Source organism: Pimephales promelas, chromosome 5 (assembly GCF_988280905.1).
Source record: "Pimephales promelas chromosome 5, fPimPro1.hap1.1, whole genome shotgun sequence".
NCBI classification, from domain to species: Eukaryota; Metazoa; Chordata; class Actinopteri; order Cypriniformes; family Leuciscidae; genus Pimephales; species Pimephales promelas.
Genome location: NC_142773.1, coordinates 40,790,647 through 40,808,584, shown reverse-complemented (window position 1 = coordinate 40,808,584; position 17,938 = coordinate 40,790,647). Strand labels below are relative to the sequence as shown.

General features: G+C 37.2%; 2 protein-coding genes across 3 annotated transcripts in view; both read left to right on the top strand.

Moving 5' to 3' along the window:
* The window catches only part of ankrd12 (ankyrin repeat domain 12), a 58,337-nt gene extending 42,635 nt beyond the window's left edge, over positions 1-15,702 (top strand). For both annotated transcript variants that reach the window (XM_039649185.2, XM_039649176.2), the window contains 9 exons: positions 69-215; positions 1,510-1,713; positions 2,995-3,137; positions 3,301-3,448; positions 4,636-9,005; positions 10,699-10,797; positions 10,904-11,047; positions 11,746-11,841; positions 14,439-15,702. In XM_039649185.2, coding sequence (XP_039505119.2) covers positions 69-215; positions 1,510-1,713; positions 2,995-3,137; positions 3,301-3,448; positions 4,636-9,005; positions 10,699-10,797; positions 10,904-11,047; positions 11,746-11,841; positions 14,439-14,624 — 5,537 coding nt within the window. In that variant the 3' untranslated portion in view covers positions 14,625-15,702. The remainder of the gene's footprint in view (positions 1-68; positions 216-1,509; positions 1,714-2,994; positions 3,138-3,300; positions 3,449-4,635; positions 9,006-10,698; positions 10,798-10,903; positions 11,048-11,745; positions 11,842-14,438) is intronic.
* The window catches only part of hsd11b1lb (hydroxysteroid (11-beta) dehydrogenase 1-like b), a 178,975-nt gene continuing 175,364 nt past the window's right edge, over positions 14,328-17,938 (top strand). Inside the window, exon 1 of the mRNA XM_089131535.1 lies at positions 14,328-14,348. The gene's annotated coding sequence lies outside the window, so the exon portion shown is untranslated. The remainder of the gene's footprint in view (positions 14,349-17,938) is intronic.

The following is a 17,938-nucleotide window of genomic DNA, read 5'->3' as shown; positions in this document are numbered from 1 at the left end:
TGAGGTGCATGAATGCAAGAGGAGAGCTGTGCTCATGCTCTGTTCATCCTTTCTCTTGTTTGCGGCAGACAAAGATGTTCCAGATAAGAAGAAAGTTAAGAAGGAGCCAGGGACTAAGAAGTCGACCCCTGTGAATATTTTGTTCGGCTACCCTTTATCAGAGCGAAAGCAAATGGCACTGGTCATGCAGATGACGGCGAGAGACAACAGTCCAGGTAGGAAATTAGTTTTTTCTGATTTAGTTTTTTTTTTTTTAATCGCTAAACATCGGGTTGTTGTTTTACACTGAGGTAAAAGTTGTCACTGATATTTTGTTTAGTAGACCATCCTTATCTCCTGAATTTTATTTGTTCATGTCAAAAGCCAGTATTTAAAAATTACAAGGATATTTATATGGAGTTTATAAATATTTTCAGTATTTATTGTTTTGTTTATGTACTTTTATAGTATGTATTAATATTTTAAATGAGCTTTTAGACTGTGATATGTGTGTTTGCTTACTGTTTTGTCATGGTTGTTTCTATGCAATGCATTTTGAGAAACTTTAAATAAAATATAAAATAGTTTTTTTATATTATTATTTTTATAGTTATATGCTTTTGCCATTTTTATTTGTTTCCTTTTTTATTATTATTATTTTATTAACATTTTTGAAGTTATATGAACAACCAAAAATAGGAAAAAAAAAGAAAAATAGCATCTAGATTGCCTCAGTCCACAAATATATACAAAATAATTATTGAATATACACATATATTAATAGATACACATAAATTGCAATATTCGCAATTGTTTTATAATACAGCAAATCATTTTGATTTGTTTCTAATATTTCTATTTAGATTTATGTTTTTCAATTTTAGTTTTAGTGATTAAAGTACTTCGACTTACTAGTTTTTCATCAAATATTTATATTTTAGTTTATTTCAGCTTTATTTCAACCATTGAGTGAATGAATGAATGAAAAGTTTTTATTTCGAACATGTAAAAAACAAACAAAAAAACAATCATAATAAAAATTAATAACAAAAAACTATTTTAACTTATTCATGTCCGAAAAGGAGTAGGAAGAAGCATAAGCTTATTCAATCCTAACCCATCTTCACTACTTTTTAATAATTCATTAACTAATTAACCTGTTGACTGAACATCTTGATCTATTTCTTTCTACACACCAAAAAACAAAAACAGCATACTTATTTACCTATGTTTATACACATCGTAAATAATAAATTGCATAAAAATATAAATAAAAAAATGAAATAAAAAAAGGGAAAAAAAATATAAATAAACTATCACCTAACTAAAACTAAATAGTTTTTGAAACTTTTAAAATTATTGGAAATGTTAGTTAATTTTAGTAATTATTTCAGCCACCAGTTTATTTATGATCAGCGAGTTATGCTGTAGTCATTTGTTATCAGAGCGCTCGCTTTCTTTTGTAGTCTAGTCAGGTCAGATTGACAATTCAGATAAACCAAATGTCTGTGGCGTTCTCTGTAATCTCAGATACCACACCGAACCACCCCTCTCAATCTCCGGCGGTGCAGAAGAAGATCGCTAGCAGCTCGTCCACACGGCAGAAGGACAAAGTGAACAAACGAAACGAGAGAGGGGAGACTCCCCTGCACATGGCCGCCATCCGAGGGGACGTCAAGCAGGTGAAGGAACTCATCGGCCTCGGCGCAGATGTGAACGTCAAAGATTTCGCAGGTGAGACTGTGTGTTTTATGCACATTTACAGGATTGCATCACCTGATAACAAGCTGTCTGTTGTTTATTTTCATGTGTTATGGAATTAAATAATCGTCTTAATCATGTAATTTGATTTGGTAACAGTTTACAAATTCTAAAATAATATAGAATCAATAAATCAATATTTCAAATGTGGAATCTACATAAATATCAGCATAAGTATCTCCTAATAATAATGTCTTGGTAAGATGATATTTAAATGCTTTAAAAACGTATATACTTTCAAAACATATAATGCAACCGCTATTTACTTTTTTATTTGTTTTATTTCTGTGGCTGAAAAATTATGTTAGACCTACCTGAAAAACCTGAAAAGCACTGATTATTTAATTTGTCTTTTGTTCTAGTGTATTTATTTGTGCTATTGCTTGTAATTTGGTTATCTGAGCCCTGCATGTCTTCATGTGCCCCAGATTGTGGTATACTAGAAACAGGCAAAAAATATATATATATATAATAGAGTAATTTCAAGAAGGTCATCACATCACAGGATTCCCGCGGGGTCTTAAAAAGCCTTAAAAGCATTAAATTTATTCATTTGGAAATAATACCTTAAAAAGACTTGAATTTTGATGTCTAGGCCTTAAAATTGTATGGAACTTCTCCGTATTTTGTTATTTGTCAACCATGATTATTATGATTTTTGATGTTTATTGTTCAGGGGTCTCTCTCTAAGTAGCTAATTTAAAAAAAAAAAAACTTAACATTGTTCGGCAAACTTTCTTGTGGCCGACTGAAATGTTTTTTATTTTTTCACACCTGATTGGCTTTTTATCTTTTACCCATTCCACATTTAAAAAATAAATGAACACAAGTTCAAGGATTTAGTTTTTCTTTGGTGGTAGGGACGTGAAATAGGTATTCATTTTTTATATAATTGGTCTTTAAAAGACTTGATTTTAACTTGAAGAAACCTGTAGGTTTTTTGTAGTTTTTTCTAAATTAATTTTTCTTTTTCCCTACAACTGGAATACCTAATTTTGGTTGTTTTCTGATAATAATTTTCACTAGATTTGACACATTGCACATTTTTAGCATGGGATAGATTTAAACCCCTTTTAGCCAGAGGCTAATTTTCATCTGCAGTCCTGGGACTTCAGCAAAGTTTTAATCATGTTGGTATAATTTAGAGGCAGTAGAAATTTGGCTTTATAGGATTAAGCAGTTGTCCAATTGAAGATTCACATGAGCTCAAACCAGTTCGATATATATATATATATATATTTTTTTTTCCTTCAGGTTGGACGCCTCTCCATGAAGCTTGTAACCTTGGTTACTATGATGTGGCGAAGGTTCTGATTGGTGCAGGAGCGGAAGTGAACACGCAAGGATTGGATGACGACACTCCGCTTCATGACGCCTCCAGCAGCGGACACAAAGATGTGCGTTTTACTTTAAATCATGCCATTTACAGCTAGTGATCAACCTACTGATACTTACAGCACACTTATGTTAAACATTGATGACGATACACTCAAAGTTGACTAATATCTGTTGCAAGCATTTGTGAATCTTTCTGATAATCTATATTGTCTATTTTCATAGATTGTGAAGCTGCTCTTGCGTCACGGAGGCAATGCCTTCCAGGCCAACAAGAGAGGGGAGAGACCCGTTGATGTTGCTGACTCTCAGGAGCTTGAGCAATTACTCAAGGGAGAGATCCCGCTTTCAGAAGCAGAAGAGAGCTCTTCAGGTACAGAGACGTTTGCCACTGCTGTTGCTATTGGTATTTCTTTTGAACTTTTCTTTCTCAAGGGCTGTCAACTTTTTCGGCATGCATATCCAGTCATATCCATTTTCTAAATAGTTTTAAGTGTTCTCTAACTATAATTTAGTTTTATTAACCCATTTGGAGGAATATTTATTTCTAATATTTAGCGTATTTGACATCTCTGCATTTGTCACGTGCTTTTATACAAAGCGACTCAAAAAAAAATTGTTTTAGAATAAAATTGAATAGGGTTAAGCAAAAAAAAATAAATACAAAGCGACTTACATTGCGTTCAAGCCAAAAAAATTGTTTAATTAATGAACAAAGAATGGCTAGTTAAAACAGTAGAGCACGGCACTCCCGTCGGTCATATGATCGATTGTTTTTATCTTTCTGTAAATGCCCAGTCAATAGGAAAACGGACTGACAAATTGTCAAGATTTTTATCCAAACAACATTGTTGCAAAATTTGGAGATTTTTTCTATTAGTTTGACCTAAAGAATTATACATACGTTCAGTTTCAAGGTTTTTTTTTTTTGTTCTATTGGTTACCTCAGACATTCATTCTTTATTAAGTACTTTAAATAAACTGGTTAAATAAATGTTGGTTGAGCCTTTTTACAATTGTAACTAGTTCTGCTTATGCATTACTGAGATTAGTATTTATTTAAACACAGATATGTCTTTTAATTATTTTATTTTTGATTTAATAGCATTACATTTTTTTTTTCCCAAATTTTTTTGTTTGAACATAAAGACAACAAAATAAACCGAATAATGGGTAGGAAACAAATAAACAATTAAAAAATGAAGATAATGAGATGCACATTACAAGACATCCAGAACAACACTAAACCATAAAACACATAAAATATACATTTTAATATTACAGCACACAGCCTGACATTTTGTAGTTTAATTCTACTATTTTACCAGAGCCATTGTTTGTTTTGCTGGATTACAAGAACTGAGTTAAAAATTGGACTTGACCAAAGAAGATGACTTTAATCATCCTAGTTAGGTCATCTTGGGTTTTCTTCCATTTTAAAGCAATAGTACCCTTGGCCTGAAGTAAACTAAAATCAACTAGTTTGCGCTTTCTTGCATTCACCTCAACATTTAATAGCATTATATTAATTCTCTTTTTCTATTATTTTGTAATTCACAGAATCAGAGGACCCACCGTCGGTGAATCCATCCAGTGTAGACGAGAACATGGAGTACTCGGACGCTGAAAAGGACTCTGACAGTAAATCGACAACAGTGAAGGCTTCGTCGTCCATGTCGGGGCTGGATGAATACGAGTTCAAGGATGAGGAAGAGGAGGAGGACCTCAGTAAGGCACTTAACGACCGACACATCTTAAGGCGAGAGCTACGGCAAAAGGAGAAGGAGGAGAAGGAAAGGAACCACTATACTTCCAAACAAGGCAGCAAAAGCGACCAGTCAACGGTGGTGTGCAAGTCTAAAAAAACAAAGGCGTCCCGTATCTACTGCACTTCAGACAGTTCGAGCGACGAAGCCGAGGTGCCGACGGAAAGAAGGAGCTCGCCTACCAGGTCGGTCAGTGTGGATGGTCACAGATCGAAGAAAGAAAGCTTGACTCTCACGCCAGTGGAACAGAAAGAAAAAGGAAAACAAAAGAAAAAGAACAAGAGCCAAAGCAAAAACAAGGAGAACCAAGAAGTCCGAGAAGAAGGGAAAGAGAACAGCAAGTCTATTCTGTTTACTTCGGCGACTGTGTCTGACAATACTGACAAGGGCGTCAGGGAAGAAGATTCATTTAAAATGTCATTCAGTGCAAAGGATGACACATCGGTCCACCTCTTTCACCTGTCCGTAGTCAAGTCCCCTAAGCTGAACCACAGCCAAACTGACAAGCAGACAACCCCTCTGAAACAGGAGAACGCCAAGACTTGTGTTTCTATCGGCGATGGATCCTGTCCAGGGGACGGCGTCAAATACAACCACTACACAGAGTCCGACTTCTGCACAGAAGGTTCTAGCAGTAAGAGCTGCAAGCACAAAGAAAAGAGCAAGCATCACCACAAGGAGCCTAACTTAGATGGAGATGATGGCAGTTCCAGTCCTTTCAAAGACAGTAGTCTAAGCAACAGCATAGACAGTTCTGAGGCCGTCTTCAGGAAGACCGACAAAGACGGAAAAGTGGTAAAAAAGCACAAGCTGAAACACAAGGAGAAAGAAAAGTACAGGAAGGAGCACGAGGCCGAGAGGAATCGCCACCGGCAGAAAGAGCCACGCAAGGACGGACATAGGAACATGGAGTTTGATCGGGAGTTTTGGAAGGAGAACTTCTTCAAAAGTGATGAAAACGAAGATCTCACAGGCAAATGTGAGCTGCTTGCTGGCGGATCTCCACTGAAATCCTCAGACTCATCGCCTGTTAAAGAGGAACGGGGGGCGTCAAAAGACAAACATTCGAGCAGTAGCAGCAGTAAAGACAGGAGGCCAAAAGAGGAGCGAGATAAGGACAAGACCATTAAAAAGGAGAAAAAAGAGGAGCGTGTAAAGGATGGAAAAGGAGATGAAGTTGAAGATCGGACTGAGGGTCTTGGCTCTGGCCGAATTCCTGACAGCTCACTGCACAGTTTAGGAGTGAAAGAAGAAGAAGATGATAAACCAATTACTGTCAATTCAGCAGACCAAGATCAGCTGGAGTCTCCAGAGAAGATCCCTCGCGAGAAAACTGATAAGCGGCCACCGACAAAAGACCGGGAGTCTGACAAGAAACATGCGGATAAAGACAAGAAAGTAAAATCTGAACATTTAGCTGACAAGCCTGAACTTCACAACTCTACAGATCGATGGAAAGAAAAGGAGAAATTAACAAACGTATCACATTCACCCAATGACAAGAGCCATAAAGAGAGTGAAAGGCTCAAAGCAACGTCTTTGGTGAAAAAGCATGACGAGAACAAGAAGAATAAGGACAAGCTCGACAAAAGAGCTGAGAAAGAGCACTCTTCTGGTGACCACAAAGATAAAGCGAGTTCGGAAAAGAAAGGAAAAGCCCCCGAGAAAACCACTGATCATGGAAAATCTGACCGCAGTAAAGAAAAAGACTCTGACAAGAGGAAAAAAGAGAAATCAAAAGAGACCACCCCCTCTTCCTCATCCTACTCCAATCTAAAGTTGTTATTGGAAGAGAAGAAAGGCTACGTTTGTGAGAACAATAAGGTCGCTTCGTCTAAATCGAAAGAAGAGGTGACCAAGCCTCCGGAGAAAGACAGAGATCGAAGAGAGAGGGACCGGGAGTCTGAAAGGCATCGAGACCGACACAAGGAAAAGGAAAAAGATCGATCCCAGCTGAACAGGGATGGCAAAATTGGCAAGACGAAACCAAGTGAAGTGGACTCCAAATCTAAGGTCGCGCCTACTCTAAAGGATACTCGTCCCAAAGAAAAGAGGTTGGTGAACGATGACCTCATGAAGACCAGCTTTGAACGCATGCTCAGTCTCAAGGACCAGGAAATCGAACAGTGGCATAGGAAGCACTTGGAGAAAATCAAGCAGAAGGAACGGGAGCGGCTAAAGCAGCGTCCAGGGACTGATCCTGCGAAACAGAAAAGCAAGGAGAAAACAAAAACGTCCTCTTTGTCCAGTGAGCCTTGTGTAACCAAGGAACTAACTCGGTCGAAGAGCTCGGAAGCGTCAGATGTGCATCGCGAGAAGATCTTGAAAGATGCCACCAGTGGAAGAACGCTCTCAGTAGATGCAAAAACCTTGGGAAAGAATGGTCCAGTGATGGAAAACAATCTTAACCGATCTCCAAGACCAGAGAGTGAAAAATCTGGCCTCATGTCAAGATCAGTGTCCATGGTTTCCGTGGCAAGTTCAGAAGATTCCTGTCACGCAACCACATTGACGCCTAAACCAACTGAATATGATTCTGATGCGAACATGGAAGCGTCAGATTCCCTGCAGTCTTCCCTCGTTTTACAGTCCTCCAGATCACCTACTCTTCACGATAAAGATACCAGCAGTCTTCCCGAAACTGCTCTCTGCAATCGCACATCATTATCAAGCAGGCATGCGTCCCCATGCTTAAGGGCTATTTTGGATGAAGAAGCCAAGGTGTCACCAGCTGAAACAAGATCGACAGAAGAGTCTCAGATGATCAGTATTGTCTCGCACCCAAGCAGCGAACAAGTTGAGATTAGCATGTCCCCTGTTCAGGAAACCCAGGGCAGTCAAAGTGCGCTTCCAGAAAGGGAAAGTCTGACTAGTAATGAAATTGAAGACGTCACACCTGTTGGTCAAGTTCAACCTTCACCAAACTTGCGAGAGTCTACCGCAAAAGACCTTGGTAGCCTCAAACAGGCTAACAGTGTGTTTCAGACCCATTTGCAAGAGAAGAGCAGGTCTTGCAACACTGAGCATGCAAGTCTTGGTCCGCCTGATGTCCCTGGTCCCGTAATGACAGAGGAATCTTCACAAGCATCTTCTCACACACAAAATCCTTCTGATGCCAGTTCACCTTTGCATTCAAGTAGCCAGCAATGGGAAACTGCCCCCGTTTCCAGTAGCGAACAGACATTGACGGCAGACTCTAGTTTGAGCACCGAGCAAAGAGAGAAACCCATAGTAGTGGAAAACCTCACCAAATCAGGTTGGACAAGCACTCCAAGTCCATCTATTGGTTCTTGTAGATCGATCTCTGAAGAAACAACTAAACCACTGCTGAGAACAACCAGTGTCCAAGAAGATGCCGAAAAGGGTGATCCGGTTGTGCAAGACGAAAGTATCTCAAAGATCTCCAGTGAGCCATTGGATACAGTTGACGCTCAACCAGAGAAACACGAGCCAGCTTCGATTACAAATGTGTCTCGCTGTGTTAGTCCAGAAAGGGTCCCTGAGGAGCCCATGGAGCTGTCTGAAGATGTTTTGGACAAGAACCGAATCACAGAATTGGATGGGGTGTCTTCAGAAGAAGGTGCAACGACACAAGCTCTGTCTGAAACAAAGGCTGATGCAGAGACTTCAGACCAACTTGCTGTCGAGGAGAAGCCTGTGAAATCTGATCTTGAAGAACAGGCTCAAAGCAGTGCGACTGTCGATCCCGATAATCAGGCGGATCCGCACAGTGGGGCGACGTCGGGAAGTTCCTCCCCGATATCCATCACGGAGAGAGATTGCGATACATCTGGGGCCAGAGCCAAAGTCCGACTCCTTGAAGAAGAAGCTGATATGCAGGCGACCCATCCAAGGAAACGAAAGATGCATAGGGTTTCACCTCCGGCCCAAATGAACCTTACGGCTCAGCAGGTCAAAGAAAAGGCGCAACAGTCCTTAGCGGCAATCGTAGATGCATTGAAGCTTGAGGAGATCCAGCCGTACCAGACGGAGAGAGCAAACCCATATTATGAGTACTTGCACATTCGCAAGAAGATTGAGGAGAAGAGGAAAGTACTTTGTAGTGTCATTCCTCAAGCACCTCAGTACTACGACGAATATGTGACGTTTAACGGGTCCTATTTGCTGGATGGAAACCCTCTCAGCAAACTCTGTATCCCAACGGTAAGCTTTGCCGCCACTTCCGTTCTGTGAAAGTCATGATTGTAACAAATACTCAATGAAATGAAACTAAAGGCCTGTTCACACCGGGACGAATTTTAACCAACGTTTAACGCCTTGCGACTAAACAAAAGGCGCTAATGTGAGCGTGCACACCAACGTGTAAAAACGTTATTTAAAAAAAAAAAACGCCTCGGGTTCGTTTTTTTTAGTTTGGCGTGCTGCGTCAAAAACTATCCGACCAATTGCCGCTTTTGCTCACGTGTTTGGAGCTTCTGAAGTTACAGTAAAACACAACTTGGGGGCGCTCAAACACAAAACGGTCTTGCCGAGCACACATCCAACTAGGGCTGGGTTGACACAAATTTCATAATTCGATTCGATTTCGAATCGCAAGCTTGCAATTCGATTTCAATTCCGATTCAATATCGATTATTTTGGATATCAGTTACAATAAATGGCAAATTTTCACAAGGAAATCAAATCTTTTAACTAATGCTGTAAACTATGGGAGTCCAGTTGTAGCCTATAGACTTCATTAGCCTAATATGAAGGTAATAATTAACTGTTTTTTAGCTATACAAACACTTAAATTACACTTATTTATTTTTATAATAAGAAGATTATATGAAATTTAAACATTTAAATGGTGGCTGCCATAAAAACTTGCCAGATTTATTCAAATATGCATTAAATATTTTAGATTTTAATTATTAATATCATTAAGATTATAAGGCATATATATATATTTAGCAAAATGCTCCTCTCTAGAGTTATTTTTTCTAGCTGACTAACGAGTTGATGTGGGTTTTCTGAGGTAAATATGACGATTCATTGATTACAAGCTGTTTAACTGACGTCTTTCCACGGTTGAAACGCTGATTGAGCGAATCAATGTGACATGATCCGGATTTCGATAAGTTGTACTCTATCTTTTAACACACTTTCAGATGCTCATTCATGTTTATTTCGCGCTGTGACTGGTATTATTAAGCCGGAAGAGAGATCAGCGCTGCTGTTTCTCTAGAGCTGCGCCAGAGCGATCTCACGCCACAGCGCCAAAACGTTATTTATGTTTTTGAATTTCTAAAGAAAATGGACGTAATTTGAAAATTAAGACTTTGTTTCATATCAATAGTAACAAAGGACAAAGATTATTGTGATTTTTTTTTTTTTTTTGGATGCGCGCAGCCGCGATACAATGTTCCATTCATTCAAATAAAACAGGATGACTAATCGATTCTTGAGATTTAAGAATCGATATCGGTTCGTAAAAATGAGAATCGATTAATATCGAGAAATCGATATTTATTACCCAGCCCTAAATCCGACGGCGAAGAAGATATACGTCAAGTAGCGTCGCCGTCTACACAGCCAGGAAGAAATAAGACAAGGAAGATAAATGTAGAGCTGCTGTTCTCGTTGGTGCTAGAACATAAAGAACTATATGACAAACGCGACAGCGACTACAACATCTTGATAAATAAAAAGTGATATAGAGTGGAATTGCGAAGCAAATTGGCGCCATCTAATGTCAGGGAATGAATTTGCATGTTCACTCGGCTCATCGTCAGCGATAATTGCTTGGGTGTGAACACAAAAAACACTGACGAATAACGCGCGCTGATATTCGTCCCGGTGTGTACGGGCCTTAATGCTAAAATATAAAGTCTCACCATACTGTTTGCTCTTGTAGATAACGCCACCTCCGTCTCTACTTGAACCACTGAAGGAGATGTTCAAACAGCAAGAGGTGGTACGGATGAAGCTAAGACTGCAGCACAGCATCGAAAGGGTAAATGGAAGCAGTATAAAAATATACTGAATTTACTGAACATCAATCTGTAAGTCAGAGCAGTAAAGATGACCTGATTGAATGACTGAGGTGTTTGCTCTTCTAGGAAAAGCTGATTGTATCCAATGAGCAGGAGGTTTTGAGAGTTCATTACCGGGCTGCAAGAACACTAGCCAATCAGACGCTTCCATTCAGTGCCTGTACAGTCCTATTGGATGCCGAAGTATATAACATGCCCCAGGACGTCCAGGTGAGTGGCCACATTATTAGGACATTATTTTGAAGGGAAATAAGGACTTTTAAACCAAACACTGTTACTTGATGTATATAAATGACAATTCACATTAATTAAAAATCCAAACACGGCAATTGTTGATAAATCGAGACAACTTTATAGCTCTTAAAGGGGTAGTTCACCCCAAAATGAAAATTCTGTCAGTAATTACAGTTTATTGTCGTTTGATAAACTTAAAGTTGAGCCACTGTAGTCACTCTGACTATTTTAACGATGTCTTTAATAACTTTTCTGGGCCGGCAAGTTTCGATCCCTTTAGAAGCCTATGGAGGAGGGATCCAGCTCTCAGATTTAATCAGAAATATCTTAATTTGTGTTTTGAAGATGAACGAAAGTCTTACGGGGTTGAACAACATGAGGGAGAGTAATTACGGACAGAATTTTCATTTTGAGGTGAACTATCCCTTTAACACATTTTTTTTATTTTTTATTTATTTTTAACACATTTTAACCTTTAACACATTTTTATGGAATAATTGAATTTTTTTAACAAACATTTTCTGTAATCAACATCAGACCACAAACCCTGTCAATAAAGATAGTTGTTTAAAACTTGTTTAAAAACAAAAAAATTATTTTAAATCCTCCGAAAATTGTCTTTCCATATACAGTACGGTTCATATTTACTAATTTTTTTTTTTTTTACATTTCAGGGTGATGATGGGAAGACCTCTGTTAGAGATCGGTTCAATGCAAGGCAGTTTATGTCTTGGCTTCAGGATGTAGACGACAAGTTTGACAAGCTGAAGGTACAAAAACAGACATTCAATTTAACAGTCTGAACATTTTAACAGTCCAAGTTAGATGTCCTAATAGCAAAAACAGTCAAATTAAATTAAACAAACGATACAAAACAACCAGAATCTGTAAGACATATCATGGAAAAGTGGCAAAATACTTGTTGAACCTAAAAACAAAATCAAGACATTGTAAAAGAGCATAATATGTCCCCTTTAAATAGAAATGAAGTTCTGAAAAACAGATGAAGTTTTGTTGTCTAATGCAATGACACTCAGAAATTAGGGGCTTTCTCACTTTCATAGTTCCTAGAACTAGGGATGGCTCGATACCACAATTTTGGCTTCGGTACGATACCAGAACCTAATACCTCGGTATCGATACTAAATCGATACCACAGTCGGAAAAAAAGAGTCTAAATTTAAGTGAATTGAAACAATTTTATTAAACACTGCTTGAAACTCTCAACTACCATATGTGCAAAGAAAAGTACCCCCCCCCCCCAAAAAAAAAAAAAAAAACTTTTAAAATTTTTTAAAAATAAAATTATGTGTAGGTAAAATTTTGATTTGGGAAAACCACTGATATTACACAATTAAAATAGGTTAATATAATAGATTAACATAATAGAATAATGAAATGACGTAAACCATTAGCTGTCATGCATCAACAGAGAATTATCAACATTTATTGCATTTATTCATCTTGGTTTGGTTACTGTTTGTGTTTGGGCTCATATTATGCATATAATGCATTGCAAAAAGTAATGTTATGATGCTAAACATATATTAGGATATTACATTTTTAGGTCATTTTATTACTGATTGATCTAAAAGATTAATCAATGCTATATTGTTAGGCCAGGTTCCTTAATGAATGTTGACAAATATAGCTTAATTGTAGGCTAATATTATTAATATTTATATTACTACCCTCTCTCTCTCTCTTCGCCACAGCCTCAGTAATGCCATTCATTTATCACTTTTATGCTTTATTAATTTAAATTAAATGAGTATATTTGTTTGAAATAAATTGCAAAAATGAGATCATGAGACGTAAACTGAGATCATGAGACGTAAACTGAATTGGTATAGCGTGTCATGCAAGAAGATTTGAGCTTTCGTGTTTACCATATCATATTTAATTGATAAGCTCTTAGGTATGTGCGCTGTTCAGTGTTCAATAAAAGTCTAAATTAAATCAGTTGAATGATGAACTCACCAGTCGATCTCTTGAACAAGTCAGGATGAGCAACTGACGAGCGCTTTGGCAGATTTGATGTGTTGCCTTCCATGGCAACACATTATTGAAAGCAAAGTTTGCAGAGTGGTTCATTGAGGTCTGTGTCTACACTATTCTCATTACTTTAGTAGGCAAAGTAATGCCTTATTTCACTAATACTGCTCTCTCTATTTAATAATTTCGGGCGTGTAAAAACCCAAATGAAAAAGCTTTATTTCCACCGTGTTCCTTCGTTTGCCAGTTTCGCGTGACTTGCGTCAGTTTCGGTAGCGCACTGCCGCCTAGTGGAGAACTTCGGAAAAGCAGCTCATCAAATACCGAATTTAACAAAATGATGATATTGTACCGTTTTAAATTAATTATATACCGGTATTTTTGCAATACCGGTATACCGCGCATCCCTACCTAGAACTATTGGCGGAAGTTCCCGGTCTTTGGCGTGTTTTTTCCGCGCAGGAAGTTGGAATGATTTTAGTTTTGGGAACTCCTTTTGAAGGAACTTATTTAGCTCCTACTTTAGAGTCGTGTCTAAACCAGCACTATAGGGACTATCCGTGACGTTAGTGTTCGCTGTTTGGCCCGAACGCACACGACACATTAAAAAAAAAAAGCAGTGTTAAAGGAGTAGTTCACTTTTAAAAAAGCTTTTGCTGATAATTTACTCGCCCCCGTGTCTTCCAAGATGTCCATGTCTTTCTTTCTTCAGTCGAAAAGAAATTAAGGTTTTTGATGAAAACATTTCAGGATTTTCTCCATATAATGGACTTCAATGGGGTCCAAACGGTTCAAGGTCTAAATGAGAGTTTCAGTGCAGCTTTAAACGACACCAGACGATGAATAAGGGTCTTATCAAGCGAAACGATCGCTCATTTAAAAAAAATAATAACTAAGTTTAAGTTTTATAAGCTCAAATGCTCGCCATGCTCTGTCCGTTTGTGTCTCTCCTGTTCGAACTCGTTTATCAAAATGAACGGATCTTTTTTGGTGCCATTTGGTTCATTCAACGAACGAAATGAACAAGTTGATTCTGGAAATGATTCGTTTCAAGGCGACGAATTTGAGCTTATAAAACTTAAACTGAGCGATCGTTTCGCTTGATAAGACCCTTATTCATCGTCTGGTTGGAACCTTTTGAACAGTTTGCACTGAAACTGTCTTTTTGACCTTGAACCGTTTGGACCCCATTGAAGTCCATTATATGGAATGTTTTCATCAAAAACCTTAATTTCTTTTCAACTGAAGAAAGAAAGACATGGACATCTTGGATGACATGGGGGCGAGTAAATTATCAGAAAAAGTTTTTTAAAAGTGAACTACTCCTTTAAGCTAACCTATCTGAACTGTCGCACATCTCTGTTTTCTCCAGACTTGTCTCTTGATGCGTCAGCAGCACGAAGCAGCGGCGTTAAACGCGGTTCAGCGGCTGGAGTGGCAGCTAAAACTGCAGGAACTGGATCCCGCCACTTACAAGTCGACCAGCATCTTCGAGATCCCCGAATTCTACATCCCTCTCGTAGAGGTCAACGACGACTTCGACCTGACACCGATATGACCCGGTGACGAGAGAAGGAGACGACGTAACGTTTCGTAGCGGTCGGACCATGACAAGTGATGATGTCAGGGTGATAAACACGAAGCACTTGATTTGGAGGTGTGTGTGTGTATGTGTGAGCGCGCGCGTGTGTGTTTGTGTGTCACAGACTCTCCAGATTTCGAAAAAGAAAACGAGCGCTGCACCGGTTCAGTCTGTGTTTGCTGTTCTAGTTCTGGTCAGATCGGCCGACTTTAGACTGCAGGCCTATATACTAAAACGCACTTAACCCCGAGGTCCGCCATCCAGAACGGTAGGCCGCGGGTCAACGAAGAGTCGGAAAACCAGCGTCCGGAGGGTGAAGACCACCGTCGGGAAGCCAGAGAGATTTCCGTCCTCTGTTCAGAAAGAGATCTCAGTCCAACATGTTTCTACAGTGAGTGTTCATAGATTATGTATAGATTGTGCTCCTCATTTTTTAACTTATTTTATACATACTGATTGTGCATTTGTAAATAGCCATGTAATTATTGTTTTTAACTTGTAAAAAAAAATGAAAGAAAACTGAGAGGACGGGAAAAAGTTTAAGTAATAAATATTTTGATTGTAAACTTTGTTTTGTCTAATGTTTAATGGACCAAAGTTGTTTTTACATTGAAGTTCTTCGTTGTTGTTGCTGTTGATGTTTGCTTAACTCTTTAAGCATGTGTTTTGAAATGCTTTTTCTGTTTAGGTTTATTTTATTTTATTTTTATTTTTTTTTTATTCCTCTTTTATCCCTTTGACATCCATCAAAGCCGATGTTTTTTGACTTGTGATTTCTATAATGTGCATGCTTTCGCAGGTTCGTCCCTTTCTGAAAAGTTGTACCGTGGTGAGGTTTACTGAAGTGGTCCTGGTTCTTTTACGCCATTCTCGTGTCTGTTAGTAACATCCACTTCCTGCGTGTCGTCTCTTGTGTCTTGCGCACATTTAAAAAAAAAAAAAAATGAAAAAGTTTGTTGTGGTTTCTCAATAGGAAAAAAAAATACCCTTACTTTTACAGTTTTAATGTGAGATCACAACGAAACCTATTTTTTACAACGTAATGCCTTTTGAACGATGGTTCTAAAAATATGTCTATTTTAATATTTACTTGTTACATGAGGATGTACATATTTGTAATATATAATTGAATAAATTTTATTGGTTGTGAAATCAAAAACTGTTTTGCTTCTTTCTTCTTTTGTGTTTATAAATGTTCCTATAATCTGCATAAAAGCTCATATAAATATTGCCGTTTGAAGAAGAGTGTCCAGCAGAGGGCAGAGTGGACAAATTAAAGAATATTAATCAACATCAGAGACTATCTTTAACCCTAAAACCGTATTCTGGACAAATGTGGGCAAAATAGTTTTGATTTATTTTTTTAAAAATACTTCTCTTGATCTGAGCGGTACAAGACTTGGCTACTTTTCCTAAGTTTGCCTCCTGAACACACACAATTTTTTTTTTTACTCAATTCTACAATGTTAAGTGGGTGAAAAAAACTCATTAATCTTGTGTTTGGGTTAAAAATGGGCACCCATAGAAATGAATGGGAAAAACTGTAATTTAGAGCATTCTAAAATAAGCCAAAATAAGACACCAGGTGATGGCAAAGTCACTTCATCTTTAGGTTTTAGCTCTAAGAACTTATTGGAATGATATTTTAATGTAGTTAAAAAAATAAAACATAAAAATAAGCATAATTTACATAGAAAATATGGTACTTTTTGAAGTAAATAAATTCAAAAATACCCCAAAAAGAAAAGAAAAAAACACCATAAATGGATTGACAAAACTTTATGAAGACAGTAATATAACATTTATAATAAATAAAAATTAGGATTACACCTGAGTCCTCTGTGCCCACATTTGTCCACAATTACAGGATTAAGGGCTATAAAGTGAATACGGTTTGAGGGCTACAAATTAAATGTAGTTTAGTCTTGTAGGTATGCACTATATGAATATTGCATTGTTTTTTATAAACAATGTAAGGAAACCCAATAATAATTTATTTAAGAAAAAAATCATTATTTTTCTATAATTAAAAATATATTTTATAATATTATATTTATAATGAATAATATCATTATTGTTGTTGTTTTTGGATAAACGGTAGTCCAGATCTTTAATGCATGAACTTTCTGAAACTTTTAAACATTTTGGCAGATCCTTTTAATTCAAACTCGCATAAATGAGGAAAAGACCAACAATTTATTGTATTAGGAGACACGGTACTGATTAATCTGACTCTTGCCTGTGTCTTTAAAGGGATAGTTCACCCCAAAATAAAATTTCTTACCCTCAAATTGTTCCAAACCTGTATTAGTTTATTTCCTAAACACAAAAGATGATAGTTTAAAGAATGTTGATAAGCAGACAGTTAACCTCCAGAGTAAAATGAAATATTTTTGTTGCTACTATTGAAGTTATCAATGGGTGGCATCAACCCTTTAGTCAACAACATTCTTTAAAATATCTTCTTTTGTGTTCAACAGAAGAAATGAACTCATACATGTTTGGAACAACATTTTTATTTTTGGGTGAACTATCCTTTGGGATCTCATTCGGTTCACTGGGGCGGCTGGTGTGAGACAGAGCTCCTCCTCTAGGGGGCGCTTAGAGGCTCAAAACCACATCTTTCCATTGAGGTGCATTCAAATTAAAAAAGAAAAAAAATCAACAAAATTTGTACTAACATTTGTGTATACATTGACATACAACATAGATATTACAAAGACTTTCACACTAGGGGGGTATTGTTTACTTATATGAAAATATTAAATCACTTTTTTTTGCAATTTCTTTTTGCTTCATAGAAAATCGGAGTGAATCAATATAAAGCTACATTTATTTCCTAAATTAAGTAAAGTAAGTTTTTTTTTTACTGGAGAATTTGCATTTATGTACATAAAATCTTGCCATTAAAATAATAAAATAAATTATATAAATCTGACTATGCTTAAAAATTCTACTGTTCTCCCAAATACCAAATAAAATAGGTTTCCAAAACAACATAAATTGGTCATCAATGTTTCTTGTGATAAATTCACAGACATTTTGCCAAAATGATCTTACAAATGGGCAATGCCAAAATAAATGAACCACAGTTTCAGGGCAACTTTCACAAAAGGTACAATTAACATCAATATAAAGTAATGTTTTACAGGATATATTCAAATAGCTATGTATCAATTTGTATGATACCTCCTTAACTATGTTTGTAATTAAATATTAATTAGGTATAAGCCAAACCTTTTTCCACACAATATCTTCTGTAGAACGATTCCATGGAATCTAGTATTCAT